At 37.5% G+C, this 22,054-nt stretch overlaps 1 protein-coding gene across 4 annotated transcripts in view; it reads left to right on the top strand.

The window, feature by feature from the left end:
- Positions 1 to 21,556, top strand: part of PTPRK (protein tyrosine phosphatase receptor type K) — a 592,149-nt gene extending 570,593 nt beyond the window's left edge. For all 4 annotated transcript variants that reach the window (XM_062186745.1, XM_062186743.1, XM_062186744.1 and 1 more), the window contains 12 exons: positions 647 to 683; positions 2,934 to 3,031; positions 3,786 to 3,902; positions 6,326 to 6,480; positions 8,460 to 8,595; positions 9,525 to 9,674; positions 10,568 to 10,741; positions 13,304 to 13,435; positions 13,580 to 13,705; positions 16,333 to 16,496; positions 17,332 to 17,467; positions 20,061 to 21,556. In XM_062186745.1, the coding sequence (XP_062042729.1) occupies positions 647 to 683; positions 2,934 to 3,031; positions 3,786 to 3,902; positions 6,326 to 6,480; positions 8,460 to 8,595; positions 9,525 to 9,674; positions 10,568 to 10,741; positions 13,304 to 13,435; positions 13,580 to 13,705; positions 16,333 to 16,496; positions 17,332 to 17,467; positions 20,061 to 20,114 (1,479 nt within the window). In that variant the 3' untranslated portion in view covers positions 20,115 to 21,556. The remainder of the gene's footprint in view (positions 1 to 646; positions 684 to 2,933; positions 3,032 to 3,785; positions 3,903 to 6,325; positions 6,481 to 8,459; positions 8,596 to 9,524; positions 9,675 to 10,567; positions 10,742 to 13,303; positions 13,436 to 13,579; positions 13,706 to 16,332; positions 16,497 to 17,331; positions 17,468 to 20,060) is intronic.
- The last annotated feature ends 498 nt before the right edge of the window (positions 21,557 to 22,054 follow it).

The following is a 22,054-nucleotide window of genomic DNA, read 5'->3' as shown; positions in this document are numbered from 1 at the left end:
TAAAAGGACTAAACTTTTTGTTCAGGGTAAGATTCAATCTTAGAAAATCTTCTTTCCCTATATATGTGTGTACCTATAATTATGTTTGTGTGCATTAACATTATCAACACACACAAAATAGTTGTAGATTCTTGAGCATATTCTAGAACAACAACAAAAAGTCGCAGCAGGACTTTGATTTGATGCACACATGCATTGTCCAGCTCTAACATTGGAATGTTCTGTTATTTTTTATGGTTCTAATATGTCCTTGTCCATTTGTAATGCAGTGTGTTGTACTTTTGAATGATAAAATGAGAATTGATATTTTACACACAATTTTGCCAAGAAAGAATGACTGAAGATTAACATGAAGGCATAAACGTTTTAATGAAACCAAACAAAATCTTTAAGGTTATTCATTAGCAAACAAGACTCAATTATAAAATATATATTCTAATCCGAGCTTTTAAAATATTTAATGTTTGCTTTATGTTTACCTTGCAGATAACATAGGTTTGAGTAGTGAGCAATTTGTTTGCTACTCATTTCTGGATTTTTACTATAACTTAACCTTAACAGGTGGTTGTCTTCATCTTTTTATGCCTTCATTCATTTATTTCTGATACTGGTGTAAAATAATAACAAATTTGTCTCCCTATTTTAGGGCTACCAAAGACCAAGCCACTATATTGCCACTCAAGGTAAAACTTTGTCATTTTAAATATTGTAGATTAAATAAACTTGTGTATTTATCCAGACAAGCTTTTTGTAATTTTATTTAAATTAACTTTAAAAAAAGAAAAATGTTTATTCTAATAGTGTTTTTAACTCATTTATATAGCATATTTTTTAATCTATGTAAGACATAAATGTAAGCTTGATTTATTTTCTAATTAATGTAAAAGGGAAGCTGCTGGTAGTTTTTCTAAAAATTTGTTTACTTAAGCCGGCGCCGTGGCTTAACAGGCTAATCCTCCGCCTTGTGGCGCCGGCACACCGGGTTCTAGTCCCAGTTGGGGCGCCGGATTCTATCTCGGTTGCCCCTCTTCCAGGCCAGCTCTCTGCTATGGCCCGGGAAGGCAGTGGAGGATGGCCCAAGTGCTTGGGCCCTGCACCCGCATGGGAGACCAGGAGAAGCACCTGGCTCCTGGCTTCGGATCAGCGCGGTGCGCCGGCCGCAGCGGCCATTGGAGGGTGAACCAACGGCAAAAGGAAGACCTTTCTCTCTGTCTCTCTCACTCACTATCCACTCTGCCTGTCATAAAATAATAAAAAATTAAAAATTTGTTTACTGATAATCAAGGTTTCAGAGCACTAGTGAATAGTGTTGAGCAAAAAAAAACAATAGTTGTTTTTTAAACTTTTGGAAAGTATTTGATATTTGTGAGGTAGACAGACAGAGCCCTGGCAGCTGGTTCATCCATAAAATGCCCACACTAACCAAGGATGGACCTGGCCCTGGCCAGGTAGAAGACAGGAAGAAAGGCGGCAATTCCAGGTCTGTTTCGTGAGTAACAGCAACCCAGTTACATGCTGCCTCCAAGGGCCTGACTTGGCAGGAAGCTGGAGTTAGAAACTGGAACCAGGAATCTAAACCACACACTCCAGTGTGGTACACAGGCATCTTAGACACCCTGCCAAATGCCTGCTCCTGAGGAAATACTATTTTTGATTAAAGGGAAGAGAGGTCTCCTCCTGTATAAGGTGCTTGTCTTTTTTTTTTAATATTTATGTATTTATTTGAACATCAGCATTACATGCAGAGAGAGAGAGAGAAAGAGAGGTCTTCCATCTGCTGGTTCACTCCCCAGATGGCTGCAATGGCAGTGGCTGGGCCAGGCAGAAACCAAGGGTCAGGAGCTTCATCTGGGTCTCCCATGCAGGTGGCAAAGGACCAAGCTCTTGGGCCATCTTCCACTGCTTTTCCCAGGCCACTAGCAGGAAGGTGAATCAGAAGTGGAGAAGCCAGGACACGAACTTGCACCCATATGGGATGCCAGCATCTCGGGTGGTGGCTTTACCCTTTGTGCCACTGCGCTGGCCCCCGACCTGTCTTCTTGTAGGGTAGTTTATCAGCCTGGAATGTAATACTGTTATATGAGTTGTTATACTGTCTTCCAGCAATGTTTTGACAAATGAAGACTAAGACAAAACAGAGCTGGAAGGAATTTAGTCAGGTTCATTCTTCAAGGAAAATAAGAAGAAAATAGGGGAATTTTCTTACAGTAGATGTCTGGGGAACAAAAGTATCCAAATAAACAACAGCAACAGCGAAACTCCTTAGCTGTCTTTCCAGACTGACAGCTGGCCATCAGAAGAGAAACTTACACATCTGTTTTATACGAAAGAAAAGTGAAACAAAAACTATATTTGCTCCTTTGACAGAGGTCATTTTCTGTTTTCACATATCCTTTTAGTAACTGAGTTTACTGTATACTCAGTAATGATAGGATGAGCAGCCATAGTATCAAAGAATATTCATTTTATGATATTGAGTAAGTGTGGCCCAGTACATACTTTTGCTGTATGGAGTTGATATTCTATGATAAGATAAGAATGTTTCTTGGATGTAAGGATGCTTCTTCATAATGGCTAAACACGGATGATTTATTATGATGGATGACGAATTGATAATTTATGTTAGGTTTTTTTCACATATGTTTTGAAGATGAACTGATGTGACTTATTAACAAAAAAAATACCCTAGAAACAAGTGATATCTTCTTCTAAATTGGAAAGTACAGGACATAAATCGAAAAAACAAGCAAAAAGAGAAATCATGTTATATATCTTTGTTCATGCTGTGAGGTGAACTTAGATATGAACAAAATTTAAGTATTTTCAGTGACTATTATTTATATTTTTATTTTTTCTGCTTTTTATCTTATCTAAACTTATTACTAACTATGAAATTTCTCTGACAACATAATATTAAAATTATTATTTTACAGGCCCAGTTCATGAAACCGTGTATGATTTCTGGAGAATGATATGGCAAGAACAGTCTGCCTGCATTGTAATGGTTACAAATTTAGTTGAAGTTGGCCGGGTAAGAGAAAAAAATTATACACATACAAACACACATACATATACACATACAACATAGTCATATGCATGAAAATTCAGGAAGCAACATGTAGTACACTTAAAATATAATGTTATCTAAATTTTTTCATAGATACAGTATTTCCATTGTGTGCTTCTAAGTGGACATCTAGTGTCTGAGAAATTATTTGATTCTTATTGAGTAATAACATAAGCTTTGATTTTATACTAAAATTTAATTGATTAGGGTTGTTTATGAGACTATAGAAGTCTTTATCATGTAATTGATTTTTTTCTTATTTATACATTTTTTTAAACTGTGTTTTAACTGCAATTTAAAGAGTTATTCCTGGGCCAGTGCCATGGCTCACTAGGCTAATTCTCCGCCTGTGGCGCTGGCACACCAGGTTCTAGTCCTGGTCGGGTCGCCAGATTCTGTCCCGGTCACTCCTCTTCCAGTCCAGCTCTCTGCTGTGGCCCGGGAGTGCAGTGGAGGATGGCCCAAGTCCTTGGGCCCTGCACCTGGGAGACCAGGAGAAGTACCTGGCTCCTGGCTTCAGATCAGCGCGGTGCGCCAGCCGCAGCAGCCATTGTGAACCAACGGAAAAGGAAGACCTTTGTCTCTCTCTCTCATTGACCACTCTGCCTATCAAAAAAAAAAAAAAAAAAAAAAGTTATTCCCAGAATTAAATCATCTTGGTATCTTGGTTAATGTGCACTATGTATTCCGTTTACCTTTGTATTCTTTTTTCATGTAGGTTAAATGCTATAAATATTGGCCTGATGATACTGAAGTTTATGGTGACTTCAAAGTAACTTGTGTAGAAATGGAACCACTTGCTGAATATGTAGTTAGGACATTCACCCTGGAAAGAGTAAGTTGAGTCCTGCCATGAATTTAGGAAATAATCACAACATGATAAGTCATGGTTTTTTTTTTTCTAAGAATGGGAAGATATTTCAACTATAGTGGTAATTCTAACAGGATATGTTATGTTGGTATACTAAAGTAGCAACATTATTACTTTATTGATAGATTAATGCAATTAAATTTATTAAAATACATTTATGGTCATCCTGTAATTAGGAAAATGAAGACTTCCTAAACATGATGAATATGATTCAATAATAACTGGTAGCACACATGTTAAGGAGTGAAAAACTAAAGATTATTCATTTACTACAATAAACTAATATAGACTATTGTCATCTTTATAATCAGAAATGTGATGTGGGTAATCATAATAACTAGTATTAAACATTTTTGGAGGTTTTAGAATTAAATACCACCACCAAAGGAAGAAACTGTATGAACCATTAGACAACACTAAATTATTTGACGTGAAATGCTTTAATACCAAAAAATGACAAAATATTTTGAAATGGAATAAAACTGCATTTAAATGACTCTAAAATTCATAAATCATAGCTTTTCCTTATATAGCAATAAATGGAAATAACATTAAAATCCTTCACAATTAACATTCTAAATTTGACTGGAATAATTTTAATAGAAAAGATATAAGTCCTACTTATATAAAAACACAAAAGTGTATTGAGAACATAAAATGAGATCAAAATTGAAGACATGCAGTATGCTAGAAAATGGGGGAGTACTGATGTTACTATCATTATAAGAATTAGCATAATCTTAATTAGAACAATATTGATTTCTATTTTGTTCTTAATTTTTTGAGGAACCACATATTAGAAAATTACTCAGGAAAATTTAATTAAAAAATGGTAGTTGTACATGCACTGCCTGATATGAAAATTTAGTAAAAAGAGCAAAACCAGTAATGTAAGAGAAAGAAAAAGGCTATAAAGTCCGTGAAACAGGGATGGTGAAGTGTAAAATCGAGTCTTAAAATAACTTATGATCCAGCCGGCGCTGTGGCTCAACAGGCTAATCCTCCACCTAGCGGCGCCGGCACACCAGGTTCTAGTCCCGGTCGGGGCACCGGATTCTGTCCCAGTTGCCCCTCTTCCAGGCCAGCTCTCTGCTGTGGCCAGGGAGTGCAGTGGAGGATGGCCCAAGTGCTTGGGTCCTGCACCCCATGGGAGACCAGGCTGGCCACAGCGCGCCGGCCGCGGCGGCCATTGGAGGGTGAACCAACAGCAAAAGGAAGACCTTTCTCTCTGTCTCTCTCTCACTGTCCACTCTGCCTGTCAATAATAATAATAATAATAATTTATGATCCTTTTCACTGAGGTTGACATGAAAAATAACAAATGTGATTTTTTTTCATTTGTATAATTTCATGATAATGTTTATCATTTTGACTACTCTAATTATTTGTTGCCCTGCTTTGTATAGGCTATTGAGCTAGGAACTGGACCTTAAAAGAATTATAAAACATAACTCCTTCTTCCAAGATTTTGCTATTATTGGCCTGCATAAGATAGAATCTGAATTCTATTTCAATTTAGTTTACTTTGTGTAATGCTTTTTTCCTTTTCTGACTGAACATGTGAGATTGAGATAGCATAGACAGCTAACGGTAGAGTAAAAATCATATAGGTTGTAGTGGGTTTTTTTTTGCAACAAATGTGAATTTTTAAAAATAAATTCTTCAGCATTTCATGTATGCTCTCCAAGCTACCCCAATCTATGGACTTAACAAAAAGGAAGGAAAGAGCTTTAAAATGTGCGTTTAGGATTCTCTTAAATTAACCCAGTAGGAGACAAGCACAGTGGATGCTTTGCTTCTTTCATTTTGCTGCTTTTGTTATTATAAATAATACTCTATGTACTGAATTACTTCACAGAGCTAAGAAAAATAGTTTGCCTATAGAACAGTTTAGCTGTCTGTGTATTTTCACAAACCAATCTAGAGTAGCACTCTCCCGGAAAATCCCTACACGCTGTGCTTTAAAACCATTTTCAACCTGGATAAGCAAGGCATGAAAATCTCTTTGTGAGGTGAGAAGCTGGAAGGTTGCTTTCATACACCACTTAAGAACTCAATGCCTTGGGTCAACAGGGCAGCATTTTAGCTTTTCCATTTCCTCCTTTTCCCCTAATAATTTTGTCATTCCCAGTTAGAAACAGATTGTCAAGGTAAATAAAATTTACTCAGACTTATGTAATGGAGCAAGACTTCAAATTTTCTTTCTTTGACAGTTGCCTCACCATTAAGGTATTCTTAGGCACGTTAGGCCAGCACCCTCTTTTAGAAAAGGTGTGATCTTTGGTAACTTTATCACTTTTACTATTGTAATTCGAGTCTAATACCAGTAATTGTGTTTAATGGCTTTATTTTCATCCTTTTAAAAACTCTTCTTTCCATCCATGCAGAGAGGGTACAATGAAATCCGTGAAGTTAAACAGTTCCATTTCACGGGCTGGCCTGACCATGGGGTGCCATACCACGCTACAGGGCTGCTTTCCTTCATCCGGCGGGTCAAGCTGTCCAACCCTCCTAGCGCTGGCCCTATTGTCGTGCATTGCAGGTGAGAGGTATTAATGCTGTCAGCTGCTTTTTTTTTTTTTAAGCATATCAAGACAAGGTATTTAAGCAGAAAAATTAATGTATACTTTTAAAATTCCACCTTCCATGTACTAGAAAACATGAAATAGAAATAAAACTTACTGTTAGTAAGTTATAAGATGGAAATTTTCAAAATACACATATTCATCCTGATGGGTATAATGACATATTCAAGTGCAAGTGTAGAAACTCTGCCTTTTAGTGACAATATTTGTATTTTTGTTTTTGTTTTTATCACTCTTGCAAATCCCATATTGTATGGAATAGATGGTTAAAGTTGAGATTTTTTGCCAATCTAGTAAGTTCTCAATATAATCCCAGCTTTTAAAGCTAAATTTGAGATATACAGACTTACTAAATGGCCTAAATGCAAGAATTTGTGCTGCAACACAGCTAATTTAAAAAAAAAAAAAATTAAATGCCATCCATTAGAAGACCTTGAAAACTGCATCAGTGGGATTCAGCAAATATAAGCAGAAAACATGAACATTGCATCCAGACTTTCCTCTGATTAGAAACTTCTGTTAAAACACACATTCAGAGACACTAAAAGCAATTTACATGTTCTCATTTTGAGATGTGACCAGAAAAGTAAGTATTCAGAAAAGCTTTCTTAAAGGCTGTACACTCTTCTCAAATATTATCTCCTCCATAATAAGTTGTACTTAAGCATTTTTTCCAACCTATACAAGACTTAGATGACCCTGTGTAAGAAAAGCTGGGGTGGAGGGAGGCAGATAGCAGAGAATGAAATAAACTTAAGACATCCCATAAGGACAAGATTCTATATACCTTAAAAAAAAAAATCTCATTTCAAGCCTCCTCAAGAAATCTGATGTTCTCTTCAATTACTTTACCTGTCTCCAAGCCTGGGAACAGTGATTGAGAAGATGAGAGGAGGAAAACGTAGACAGCCACAATATCTTTTGCTTAAATTTCTAAAGGAAGTGACCAAATCTAGAAAACAAAGAAATAATGTTAGCAGCCCATCTGTGAACTTGGAATATGAGACGAATAGGTTTTCAATTCAGGGATTTCTTAATTTATTATACAAGCTTCTCAGGAATTTCTTGCTTCAGGAGTGCTTCAAGTTTCTCAGATACTCTCTAGAAACAGAAGTGACATTTTTCTCTGAGGTATCTCTAAATTTTTGGAAAAGAAGATGCTGAATACCAAGTGACTTCTACAAAAAACATTATCTTGTTTGCTTCAATGATATCTGTATATAAAATTTCATAAACATTCTAAAAGAGTAAAATTATTATCAAAGTATGTTATGGTTCAGCATTGTGAATTAAATGCAGTGAGACAGTGGCTATCTTTGTGACCTGTTAGGAATGTAATAACTCATTTTCATTTTTCCCTTCAGGTGACAATTCAAATATTCTTTCTACTATCAGCCCTCCTCCCTTTGATAATCATCATTCTCTTTCCCACCCACACCGTCACATTTCCTCTGAATTACAGCTTTTCAGATTTCCAACTTAAAGGTTCTAAAAATTATTTCGCCTCAGCATCTTACAAGAGTTTCTAAGAGAATGCACTGGTATTTTTGCATCATGGAGGGTGGCAGTTTTTCAATGTGTATGTCTGTTGTAAAGCAGGAGTCTGCCTTAATTCTAAGAAGTCAAAAATATGTGTATTAAATTTACATTAAATAAAGAGTCTATGAAGGAGGTGTGGAACTGGAATAACATTTATGTATCATTTTCCATGTGGCAATGATTGAAACCCTTCCTCCTTATCTTCAGTTTACACAAAACAAGTGCTCTGTGTGAAAAGCCTTTGTTTAATCACTGTTTTTACACAGCATGACAAATTACACGTTTTCATGTTGTTAAAACCGGTTGAGTCCACCTATCTGAATATAAAAGAAATCTTAATTCAAGTTGCAAAGAAAAATATACTTCTTAAAGTTTGTTGAATTTCATTGTTTTTCAGTGCTGGTGCTGGACGAACTGGCTGTTACATTGTGATTGACATCATGTTGGACATGGCTGAAAGAGAAGGTGTTGTTGACATCTATAACTGTGTCAAAGCCTTAAGATCTCGTCGCATCAACATGGTCCAGACAGAGGTAGGTTGATTCACCTCTAGTTCACCTCTAGTCGAATTTGTTTTGTTTTGTTTTGTTTTCTTGGTGGTGGTGGTGGGGGGGGGGGACTTCCAACATTTATCAAACAAGAGTAGATGTTTTTCATATGTAATCAATTTTAGCCCACTAAATTGTATAGGAAAATATTTGTATTTATTTGAGTGCAGAGTCAGAGACAGCAAACAGACAGAAAGGTCCCATCCATTGGTTCACTCAGCTGCCTGCAAGAGTCAGGGCTTTGTTGAGGCAGGAATCAGGAGGTGGGAAGGCTTTCCAGAACATTCTCAGAGGAGACAAGAACCCAATGACCTGAGTCACTAGTGCTGCCTCTCAAGAGACTGCATTAGCGAAAGCAGCAGTCATGAGCTGGAACCTGGTGTTGAATCCAGTGCCCCTGATATGGGGTGTGGCATTTTAACTGCTAAGCTGAATGCCCGGCCCATGTATTTTAATTAACAGTTCATAGAAATAAAATTATTTGTGGGGCCAGCACTGTGGCATAGTAGGTAAAGCCGCCACTTGCAGTGCCAGCATCCCATATGAGCGTCAGTTCAAGTCCTGGCTGCTCTACTTCCGATCAGCTCTCTGCTATGGCCTGGGAAATCAGTAGAAGATGGCCTAAGTGCTTGGGCCCCTGCACCCATGTAGTTGACCCAGAAGAAGCTCCTGGCTCCTGACTTTGGATCAGGGCAGCTCTGGCCATTGCGGCCATTTGGGGAGTGAAACAGCAGATGCAGGATCTCTCTCTCTCTCTCTCTCTTTCTCTCTCTCTCTGCCTCTCTTTCTTGGTCTGTATAACTCCAACTTCCAAATAAATAAATAAATCTTTAAAAAAAAAGACAATTATTTGTTTCTCTAACTTTGAAAAAAAATTTTGTTAAAATAGCATGACATTTTCTTTCTTTGGATAGGAACAGTACATTTTTATTCATGATGCAATTTTGGAAGCCTGCCTGTGTGGAGAAACTGCCATACCTGTCTGTGAATTTAAAGCTGCATATTTTGATATGATTAGAATAGACTCCCAGACCAACTCTTCACATCTCAAAGATGAATTTCAGGTATTGACTATTTCTAAAGCCTCTTTTGTGACTTATTATAATTTCTTCAAGGAACTAACAGTTCTTTCAAGGAAGGGCTTTCAAGTCAAATTTATAACCTTTTACCCTATTTTAAGTATAATATAATGCCTGTCTCTTTCATTATATGTATTATGGAGTCACTTTTGTATTAATGAGCTCTTATCTGTTGTTCCCTGAAGGGCAAATGAGTTCAGACTCAGGGAAGAGAATGGGGAAAAGATATCATAAAAGTCAGATTCGGTGGAGATTTCTCTGTATTTATAGCCTTTTTTCATGCAGCTTTATGGATTCTGACCTTCCATGTCAGTCACAATATGAAGAGATCAAGCACATTAATAATATTAGCTGAAGTTTGTATTTCATTTTGTCTCTAAATAGCCCCAAATGTTTTCACTGGCCTTAAAACATCCCTGAAGGAGGGCGAAAATGAAGTCAAGGAAAGCTTTAGAAAACTAATGTTTTGATTCTTGGTGTAGGGCTCCTTCTGACACGCCACAGTCTGTCTTCAAACATGGTATGGCAGAACGTGAGCACACGTGACACAGTGTCCAACCCGGAAGTGCCAGCCTCATCGTAGATAGTCCAGATTGTATTGTGTTTGGTCAGGCATTGCATTCTGCAGGTAGCTATGTCATGTGACTTCCTCTTTCCTTTAAGAAGAGGCACACTGAACACTGTGTGTCTCGTTTCTTTGTCGCTCGCAGGCTTCATTAGCTTAAAGTACAAGGTCTATCAGCCTGTCGTAGGGGCAAATGCCCTTTGCCTTACACAGATCCTTCACTTTCCACTTAGCCTCCTGAATACTTAATGGATCCATGTTATGCTATTAAATGGGTCACCGTCTTTTAACCTGGGGTCTCTTTTCTTTTTAGACTTTGAATTCAGTCACCCCTCGACTACAAGCTGAAGACTGCAGTATAGCGTGCCTGCCAAGGAACCATGACAAGAACCGTTTCATGGACATGCTGCCACCTGACAGATGTCTGCCTTTTTTAATTACAATTGATGGGGAGAGCAGTAACTACATCAATGCTGCTCTTATGGACGTAAGAGACTGCCCTCTTTGTTAGCGTAAAGTGCCATGAAAATCTACTTAAGGCAACTGAACAGTAGCTAGTTTTCTTTTCTAGGAAATTAAAACAGCCTAAAAGAGAAAATTGGGAACTTTCTTTTTTGAAATATATACTTTTCTGGAGAAGAATTTGCAATTTTCCCTACAAGAATTTTAGGAACAACTTTTTTATAGCTTTAGGATAGATTTGGGGCTTGATTTTCAGTTCCTGTTTAAAAAGTGATTCAGGTTATGTTTCTCATATCAATTTCTTTCAGAAAAGAAAATTATAGCCTACCTATTTTGAATGTAGTCAGGAATTAATTTTCAAAATTTGCAAAATGCCATATCCTACCAAAGTTGTTAATTTTGGAAACTTTTATCTCTGACATTTAATGTTCCAGGAATTCACAACTAACTTGTTTTCAACTACAAAGAATTTTATAACAAAGGCTATTTGTAAGTAACTAGGGAAGGCACGGAAGATATCTTGTTAACACATGTATCATAATGAAAGAACTATTTAGCCCCATTCTAATCTTCATAAACTACAGATGCTCCCACATATACTCAGGGTGTTAGCCGCTGCAGACAGCACAACATGGATAGAGGGTTTTAAATTAAGTCTTTAGCTTCCTGACTTTTATTTCCTTGGGAAGAAACAAGAAGGCTATTATTGTTCAGAATTCTTTTAAACAATCTATCACCTTCATTTCTCGCTTTTGCCTTTTCCCCTGGCGGGGGGAGGGGTCAGCAGGGTGAGAGGAGGAGTCAGGGGTTATCCCTCTCCTACTGTGATGAGGCTAGGCTGTTGCTCCTATTCTGTTTGGTAGAACTCTCATCTGTAAATTGTAAGCCTACTAGTGGGGACTTAGAAAAGCCCACATTTCACTTCTGGTCCTAGCCACGTACTGTGCTCTCTTTTGTGCTGTGGAGCAGAGACGCTGTCAAAGCAAGCTCAGATGAACAGCTTCCAGCCTTGCTGTGATTGGAGTCTTGTCTGGCCACTACTCCCTGCCACTGAAGTCACACTGGATGCTAATTTTATCCTTCTCGTGCTAGTCGTCTTGAGAGGCAGACACCTTTTCATTTCTGAGTGTGGATATGGAATGCAAGAGGATGTGTGAAAAAGAAAAAGAAAAAAAATAATTTTATTGGAAAAAGTATTGATAGGTTTGAATTTTTCATCTTCATCATCTTGGTCAACTTGTTTCTCAATTTCCAGTTTGTCTTCTTTTGCATATAAATACTGAAACCTTATTTTCTACTCCTTCCCTCTGTTTGCTTAATGCCCTAAGATTCCAGACAGACAGGCTTCATAGCTGAAGCTGCATTGTGGGTCTATTAATGTAACTAAGTCTTCGGAGAAGTAAGAACGGTTTGATGTACAAGAACAGGGCTATTGCTCAATACTACACTTCACCTTGCCTCTTACCCCCAGCATTCATGTTACAAACCTGTTAGGCAGGCCTGTGATGTTTTAGGAGACAATGTCAAATATTCTGTGATTGCAAAACATTATATGTGCTCTTGCATTTACAGAGGAGAGAGGAAAACTCGAGGGCCCTCCTTTCTCATCTCATCACCATACATCTCCCCGTGATTCAAAAACTGAGTCAATATCTATCAGCCAACCCTGATAGCTAAATGGAAGAAAAACACTGTTCTTCTGATAATTTATCATGAACCTTCATACCTTTCTTCAGAGATACTCATCCCATTCGCAGGTGTAACTTGTAAGGTTTTGGAGATCATTTATAAGTAGAGGTGAATTACCTTCTACTCATATTTTTCCTGCAGGCTTCCATGGAATGGAATGCCATGGTTAACAGCCATTCTCCAATGGAGGGAGCATCAGTGAAGTCCAAGGATCAGTGTCCTTAATAATGGGAAGACACCTGTTATTAGTATGACACAATTAGGATATCATTGACAGTTTTTCTCTGTATAGAGAAATGTATCCCTGGCAACTGTCTAGTTATTTTTATTTTTACAAATAGTTGTAATCACTGTATAGAATTATATGGTTCTATTTTAGAGTAGTCCAGTAGTTAACAAAATGACAGGTTGCCCAGGTGAGATAAACTTTGCTTTTACCACTCATCCCTCTGCAAAGAAATAATACATTGATTGTGTCCCAATCAAGAGGCACTTGGTAAACAAGGAGCCAGATGTGCTGGGGATGTTGTGCTTACTTTATCTTTAGTCTCTCAGAGCTCATTCATTGCCTTTGGAAAATTGAAACAGCCCAGCAGGCGCCTTATGGTGGATCTTAACCTCAAGAAATTCTTTCATTTCTTCTATTGTGTTTGCCTAGTGTTTTCTCAGTAAGATAAAAACTCAATCTTTCCTCAAATTGCTTTGGTGGCATCTAAGTCTCCCCACCAATCTGACTCATTTTTAATTCCAGCACATTCAAAATCTATTACTCCATGGCTAAGCAGCATTCTGGCTCCATCTCTTACTGATCCTCTGCTGAAGTGTTATTAAATCTATTCGTATAACTGATCATGCATTGAAGTTCTTATGTTTCTCCATCTATTTGGCTTCTCCACAGAGCTACAGGCAACCAGCTGCTTTCATCGTCACACAATACCCTCTGCCGAACACTGTGAAAGACTTCTGGAGATTAGTGTATGATTATGGCTGTACCTCCATTGTGATGTTAAATGAAGTCGACTTGTCCCAGGTTAATAGCTATGATTTTGCTTTTGTGTTCTTGTACACAACAAAATAAAGTAATAATAAAAGGCTAAAATCTGCTTTATAGTACCCTAATTAAAAAAAATAATGCCTGTTTTATTTTTCTTGGAAAACATTGATCCTCATCTAGGGCTGCCCTCAGTACTGGCCAGAAGAAGGGATGCTACGATATGGCCCTATCCAAGTGGAATGTATGTCTTGTTCAATGGATTGTGATGTTATCAACCGGATTTTTAGGATATGCAATTTAACAAGAGTAAGTCATTTTGGGGTCTTTCTAACTAACTGATCTCAAACCGGGAGACTGTAACTGTGATGGTGTACAGGGAGAGTGGAATTAATAAGCACTGCATAATCCATCCCAAAGCATGTGATCTTTTGCCTTAGTAGTAGAACAAAAATGCATTCTAAATGCAGGAAAGTAGAAATGCTGCAAGCTTGGTTTTCTGGTCAGTTACTAGACAACATATTCCATCTGGAAATGCAGATTCAGATTCAGATGCACTTGCTCAGTCAAGTTTGATAGTCTGAGTCTGGCCCCTGAGCATATGTAGACTCATTTCTAGGATGTTTTATTAGAACCTACATCCAATCAGAAGAGTCCTCTGATTGAAAAATAAGCGCACCATCATAATGCCAAACAGGAATATTGATCAGCCATTGTAGGAGGGTTCCACATCGCTTTTGCAAGTCCTGTGTACGAAGAGGAATCCCCTCCTGAAAGAAGAGGTCAATCAAGGCAACATTGACTCTCTTCTGTTCCCCAGTTTGATCTTTCTAAATTCCCAACCTTTGGGTCTGCCCACACCTAAAGGGAGAGTCAGTGTTGCCACTGCTGAGCCTTTTCCCAGGAGCAAAGTGAACAACTGGGTCCCTGGGAAGTCTTTTTCCTGATTCTTCATGTGCTGTGTACTAAATAACTAACATTTTGGCTTTGCTCTCCTTCAAAAGAAATCAAGTACTAATAAAGGCTGTTGAGATCATGTAACCAGATAGCAAGCAGAATTTGAAAGGAACACATTAATAGCTTCCATGGAATTATGCATCATTTAAAAGGAAAGACAACTCTGTTTCTTAAAACACCATCTTTTTGTATATGTGTTATTTTGACTATAAATCAGGATTTTCATGTTTCATTGTTTCGTCTATCAAAATGACTATATGTGGGCCTAATAAATCTATATAAAAACATGCATATATATATATATATATATATATATATTTAACTATGAGCAAGGGATAAAGTTATATCCAGTTCTACTGTTCATTTCAGTAAAGGGAAAAAGGATAACTTCAGTCACGTCATAATATTCACACATAGCTTAGATGTTAATTTAAATGGAATCTCATTATGTCTACACATCTGTTACATTATGGTTCCAGTAATATTTTAGCTGAGAAACCATTGCTACCAAACAAAGACATGTCTGTGAATTGAGCTGGTTACATGAAAATTGTTCTAGGAACTGAAGTCTATATCACATTTTTCATTAGCATATTTATTTCTTGGTTAGTTTTTCTTCCTCTACATTTGATGATCCTGGTCCTTATTAGTGCATGATTTTTTTTTTTTTCTGTTTCCAATGTCATTTATTATCACTGACCTAGTGTTGAGTATACATCGATGACAAGTTGAGTGTTGTACTAAGTAGGGCCCATGGCCTGCCAGAAGACACCCTTGCAGTTGGCACTTGAAATCTAATGCCTGTTTTATAGCTTATTCATATCCTTGCTCATATTTTCACTGCCGAGTTTGAAATTTTGAGTCAGTTCTACTCTTTGGAAAGTATTGTACAAATTTCTAATGATAACAGAGATGAAGGGGACAGAGAGAGATTTCCCTTTTTCTTAACATACTTATATTCAATCAGGGAAAAAAAAAACAAAAAAACATTAAACCAAGAAGTGTATAGTCATCAGTGACAACCATGATCCATTTTTCAGAAAAAATGTACAGAATACAGACTGCCATAGCTGATAGCTGAGTGATCAAAGGAGACTCTGAGATGTTGGTATTAAAGTCAGAATTTGAAGAATTGTTCCCACAACACATGCACTTCAGTGCTAAAACAAGAATGTCCAAGGCAAACTCAAGGCAAACTGATCACTATTTTTTGGATTGAGAAGCACAGGCAAGAAAGTTTCTAGGCCAAGAGGACCCCACACGCAAACTCCCCAAGGCAGGAAATGATTTGAAAAATGAACTAGTAAGGCCACTGTGTCTAGAACTTGAAGAGCGTGTTAAAGAAAAAGGGAAGTTGAAGAAGGGGGTGGAGCCAGATCTTGTAAGGATTTTTAAGTCATAACTGTGATTTGGGTTTTTGCTAAGATATTTCGAAGCCATGAAAGCAAGGAATGACAGGATCAAATTTGCATTTGAAAATAATCATGATGCCTGAAGTAAGAATGCATTGCAAACAGACCAAAGTTTATTCAGGGAAATCAAGCAGGAAATTAATTATCATAACTCGTGATTAGAAGAACAGTGGTGTCAGTAGAGAGAAGGAGATGAACTTGAGTTATTTAGGAAGTGTAATCATAGGAACTAACTCTGTAGATATGAGAAGGAAAAGCAAGTACAAAGGATAGTTTCCATATTTCTCCTGCCATAACTTAGAATATTTCTCGTGTCAAGGGCCCTTCAAAAAGTTCATAGAAAAATGGAATTAGAAGGTAAGTTTATTTTGGTGCAAACAATTGTTGAAATCCATGCATACTTTCTTCATGATATGCACTTCCCATAAACTTTATGAAGACCCCTTGTACATCAGCTGGACTCAACCCACCTAAGTTTTATTTGCATTGTGAATGACATGCACATTTTACTTTTGAGTAGAATTGCTATCCCAACTGATGTTCATGAAAATCCTTTTTCCTCTACAGCCCCAGGAAGGTTATCTGATGGTGCAGCAGTTTCAGTATCTAGGGTGGGCTTCTCATCGAGAAGTGCCTGGCTCCAAACGCTCATTTTTGAAGCTGATACTGCAGGTGGAAAAGTGGCAAGAGGAATGCGAGGAAGGGGAAGGTCGGACGATCATCCACTGCCTGTGAGTCCAACAGCCAGGCCTGGCCGTGCACGTGGCCTTGGTGCTTATCTTCTCATTGGCCTTTGCATTTTCTTTGTTAAAAGAGTGCCTGGCCCTCACCAAGGCTCAATAGGCTAATCCTCTGCCTGAGGCGCCGGCACCCCAGGTTCTAGTCCCAGTCGGGGCTCCGGATTCTGTCCCGGTTGCTCTTCTTCCAGTCCAGCTCTCTGCTGTGGCCTGGGAGTGCAGTGGAGGATGGCCCAGGTCCTTGGGCCCTGCACCCGCATGGGAGACCAGGAGGAAGCACTTGGCTCCTGGCTTCAGATTGGCGCGGTGCGCCGGCTGCAGCGGCCATTGGGGGTGAACCAATGGAAAACGGAAAAAGGAAAACCTTTCTCTCTGTCTCTCGCACTGTCCACTCTGCCTGTCAAAAAAAAAAAAAAAAAAAAAAAAGCGTGCCTGACTCACATCTTAGAGACCTCCTGCAGAGGCTGTTTTCAAACGATCTTTCTGTCTCATAGTTTTTATTTGTTCCTAAATACAGATTACCAGATCGCTTTTATATGATTGAAATTCTTTCGGACATTACCCTGAACAAGTGGTCAACACTGTTTACGCTACATGAGACTCTCGGTATCAGCAGCGCCTATGCCTATCGCATATTCCTAAGCGTGAGCTAACCTCACCCTCAAGCAGCCCCTCTGCCATGGACACATACATGCACACGTTAGAGCAAAATTAAGACACAAGCGGAAAAAATTAAAAGGCTAATGTTTTCTTTTTCCAGACATATGATGATGTGACCTGTGACTCTCAAAGTTCCTATCTACAATGCCTTTGCTTTGCTTGCTTTCAGAAATGGTGGCGGCCGAAGTGGCATGTTCTGTGCCATAGGCATCGTGGTTGAAATGGTGAAACGGCAAAATGTTGTTGATGTTTTCCATGCGGTGAAGACACTAAGGAACAGCAAGCCCAACATGGTGGAAGCCCCAGTGAGTCAGGGAATCTTTGGCTTAAAAGGGATCTTAGAGATTGGGTAGTCTCATACAAACTTACTGATTTGTCTTTATGCACACAGGGAATCAGATGTGAAAATGAGTCATTCTGGGGACTTTCCTGCCCAGTTGATAGTTGGCTAATTACCTTCGTCTACTGATAGAAGCTTAATCACATATCACAAAGATTGCTAAAAATGAAAAACTTATATTCATTTAATTTGGGCAATGTGTGAATTTTTTTCTATTATAGCCAATAGTTATTTTCTGCAGTAAACTATAGTGAACGCTACTATAGTAAGAATAAATCTTGCTACCCAGGCTGTATTCTTGGTTATTTTTAAAACATAATGATTTCATTGAAAGTAAAATATTCATCTGCAGGTTTTACTTCTCAGTACATCAGTACCTTAGACATCCAATGTTCTAAAAATGCAACTGAAATATATTTTTTCATAGGCATTATCCATTAGTGTTCATTTTATGATCAGATTATAAATTGTTAAACTATCATGTTGGCAATTTTATTTTAGAAGAAATATGATTGTATATATATATATATATATATATATATATGACAGTATGATATCATCTGAATTTCCAAAGCTCCTACAATCAGAACACAGCATACAATACAAGATCCTTTAGGTGTGAGTGTATGGAGTGAGGGGTTCGTCTGGAGGGAAGCTCTAGGCTGTGAGAGACTGTATAGTTTATACTCACAGAAAAGTAAACCATAGAAACCAAGGCATCATCATTGCTTGCCCTGCATGTATCAAGATGATCAGATAACTAAAATGAGAAATTCAGTAAACTTTGAAGTATTTTCACCACTTCCTGCTCATGGATTGCTCACACCAAAGTACATTGCTTCCTGAGACAAAATCTGAACAGTTGGGTTTCTACTGTTCGCTTTTACAAGTGGTAGCAGACTTTTATACAAGTCCTCAAACCCGATCTGGTCTATGCCTTCTGACTAGGTTTTTGCAGCTGTTTAGATAAGCGGATTTTGGTTGTGACTGGTGTTAGCAATGGAGAGGAGAAAGGTGGATGGATTTGAGATAATTTTGAGGTAGAACTCTCAGATCTGCTTGCAAAATAGATGGGTTACATCTTTAAATTCTTGCATCTGAAGTATGAAGATGCCTTGATATAAACTCTGCCTCCATCTCTCAGATCAAATCTTAAAATCATCAGTGGAATCATTGTGGGCTTAAAATTTCAACTTGAGGGGCCAGCTCTGTGGTACAGCGGGTTAACACCCTGGCCTGAAGCACCGGCGTCTAGTCCCAGCTGTTCCTCTTCTGATCCAGCTCTCTGCTATGGCCTGGAAAGGCAGTGGAAAATGGCCCAAGGCCTTGGGCCCCTGCACCCGCGTGGGAGATCTGGAAGAGACTCCTGGCTTTGGGTTGGCACAACTCTGGCTGTTGTGGCCAATTGGGAAGTGAACCAGAAGATAGAAGACCTATCTCTCTCTGTCTCTATCTCTCTGTAACTCTTTCAAATAAATAAAATAAATCTAAAAAAAATTTCAACTTGAACTCTGATTATCCACTTATAAAAAAAATGAGTTAATGGTTAATGTCTTCCATTTTAGAATCTTCCAAATCCTTGACTATTTTCCTTTACATTCATATCACATGAAACATGACTGAGTAAATAATGAGCTCAGTGTGCCATGGAGTTGAGCTAGCAAGTGTGGTAAGGAAACTCAGAGTATAAAGAAATTGCTAGAGACTACATTGAGAGAACTGTTTCCAGCACTGTTTGGTTCTTCAGGTGCACTTTCCCCATTGGTAGGCTAATCTAAATCATACGTACTTGGTAATTAGGAGAGGAATGATAAAAACTTCTTGGGGAAGGTTTTATTGCCTAGTTTGTTAACTTTTGACAGCTTATAATTCAACTTTAAATTGCAAAACACAGTTTAATATGATAGGACTTTTTAGCTACTAAGGAAATAATGTTAAACACAACAAAAGATATTAGCATATGTTTACTGTAGCATGATAAGATACTGAAAAAAATAAAAATAAGCTAATAAGTAATCCATGTATTATACTTTATGTAGTGTTAAATGATATGTTCAATAACATGGAAAAACACTCACAACAATGTTAAATTTTTTAAAGTAAAATGGTTATACTGTCATATATATGCAATCATATTCTGAAATAATTACTATTTAAAATACGCATGAAAAAGGGATGCTTCAAACTACGGCAGTATTTTCATAGAATTGTAGCTCCTTTTCTGATTCTTTATATATTTTTCTGTGTTGAGAAATTTTTCTATAATGATCATACATTACTATTATGATTAGATTTAAAAACTGAGCCTTAAAAAAAAAGTCCAATAAGTGATATAGAGAAAAGATAAATTGTCTTTTTAACATCCAGTTCCTTTTCCTTAAATGGGTACCAGTAGACTCAAGTGTGAAATATATGTGTGCTCAGACATTAATCTTGTGTATAGAAAAAAAGTATGAGTCCCTGGGTAAACTGATTGGCAAGTCTTCATTTGGTAGCTATTATTTTCTGTTAGTCTTTTCCTTAATTTTGCTCAATCCTTTTGTTGTAACATCTTTCAGGAGCAGTACCGTTTCTGCTATGATGTAGCTCTGGAGTATCTGGAATCGTCTTAGTCGGGTGAGACTCTAAAGTACGCCCAGACAGAAACCCCGTCATCTGTTGAGCCAGCAGCTGCTGTACCTGTTACGCCTGTGCAGAAAGATTTTGATGTGGGGGGTGGGAGACTTTTACATTTGAGAGGTAAAAGTATTTTTCTTATGAAGTTGTGTATCTAAATTTAAAAAAGGACTGAATTAGTTTCTATTACTGTATTAAAGCATCAACACTTCGTGCCACATAAATTATATTTAATAAGAACCATATTCAGGTGAGAACTTAGGAGTGTTTGTACAGTGCATCTGCAGCCTTTTCTCTCCTGGTTTCAATAGAGCAGCCACCACGTGTTGCATGACTTGATACTTTCTATGTGGCAAATTTCTCTCCTTTTTTTAAGATAAAAGCTGTTGAATCTTTAAAGGAAGAAAAGCAAAGCTGTGCAAATTCATAGTAAAGTCATTTTTATATGTTTCAGGTGTAGCAGATCTCTATATAAATATATAAATATATATAACTGGCTTATTTTCTTTTAATGTGCAATGATGGCTGGATCATTTAAAATTCTTTTTAGAAAATAACATAAGCCAAAGACTCAAGTGTAAATATGTCTATATGGAGAAAGCACATTATATTTATTGGTTACTGACATTCCTTTTTTTGATGGCTAAAATACTACCACCACACAATCATTTTTTTTTTCTGAAGAAAGCTTTTAATTTAGCTAAAATCAATTGTAAACGATTTTGTAGTTTATTTTTTGTATGTTCTAGTGTAAGTAGAGGATAATCTTTTTATTCATAAACCAGGAAGCAATGTTCTTTATAGTGATTTCTCTTGTGTACATGCTTGTGAATTAAATTTATGTAAAACATCTTGGCAAGTGGGTCTTTGAATATAGGACCAAATTAAAACATTTTGTTGAAAAATGTAAGCTTTTTCACAACTTCATGAGGCCAACAAGGGTTCTGGTGATCATTTATGAGAAATGCACATACTAAAAGGCCCTGCTGATGACTTGCGGAGTTTTGAAAATATCCTTTAAGCATCATTTAAATTTTAAAGGAATCGATCCTTTCAGCCTGTGGCCAAGCACTGGTCAAGAAATCGAAGTGGCAACGTTTATGCTTTCAGGGTCAAGTTTTAGCAAACTGTAAAACAGTCAAGGTGATAGAATGTTTCTTGTGATGTTTACATGCACAGACTTTCGGTTCTGACCGTAGTAAGTGTGAACAAATCAATGCCAGGTTTCTGTTTTTGTGCATTGTCAGGGGACTCTCAAATGAACCTTGCTAAATGTAGTCTTGTTCACATGCTCCATGTAGCTGTACCTTCACATCATCAGCTTGCAGTTTGTTATTGACTGAAGCATTCCAGTGTCCTCTTTCTAGATTGCCAGTTCATGACATGGTGCTTATAGAGATTTAATTAAAGTAAGAGTGAAATAAAGTTTTTATAATTACAGCAATTATTGTTTGCACATCATTTTTTCTGCTTAATTTTCATGCCTGCACTCCCAAATAAATAATGTATTCTTACACTGACACCAGTAAGCCATGAAAATTCTATGAAAAGCAAGACCAAAGTTCAAGCTGCAGTTTCTTTTATTCTTATTCTCTAAATTGATGATCAAAAAGTCCAGGTGAGTGGAGAAGAAACAGCCAGGGATTGGATGTCAGTTTGACACTTTTTTTGTTTTGTTTTTTTTTTTTTTTAGTTTCTATAATTATATGTCACTATCCATTTGTGTAATAAACATTTTCTTCTTTCTTTTAACAAACTTGAGAAATAGTAGTTATCATGCCTATTTTACATTTGATGGAATTAAAGCTAATGAGAAGATGAATGATTTGTCAAGAAATTAAAATCTGAGTCTGACTTAGCAGCTCTCTCTTTTACACCAGGCACACTGCTTCCCTGATGTTTACAAAGGAGGGGGGAAAATATTGGCACACTTTTC

The sequence above is a fragment of the Lepus europaeus genome, chromosome 3 (genome assembly GCF_033115175.1).
Source record: "Lepus europaeus isolate LE1 chromosome 3, mLepTim1.pri, whole genome shotgun sequence".
NCBI classification, from domain to species: Eukaryota; Metazoa; Chordata; class Mammalia; order Lagomorpha; family Leporidae; genus Lepus; species Lepus europaeus.
This window is presented reverse-complemented; position numbering and strand designations above follow the sequence as displayed.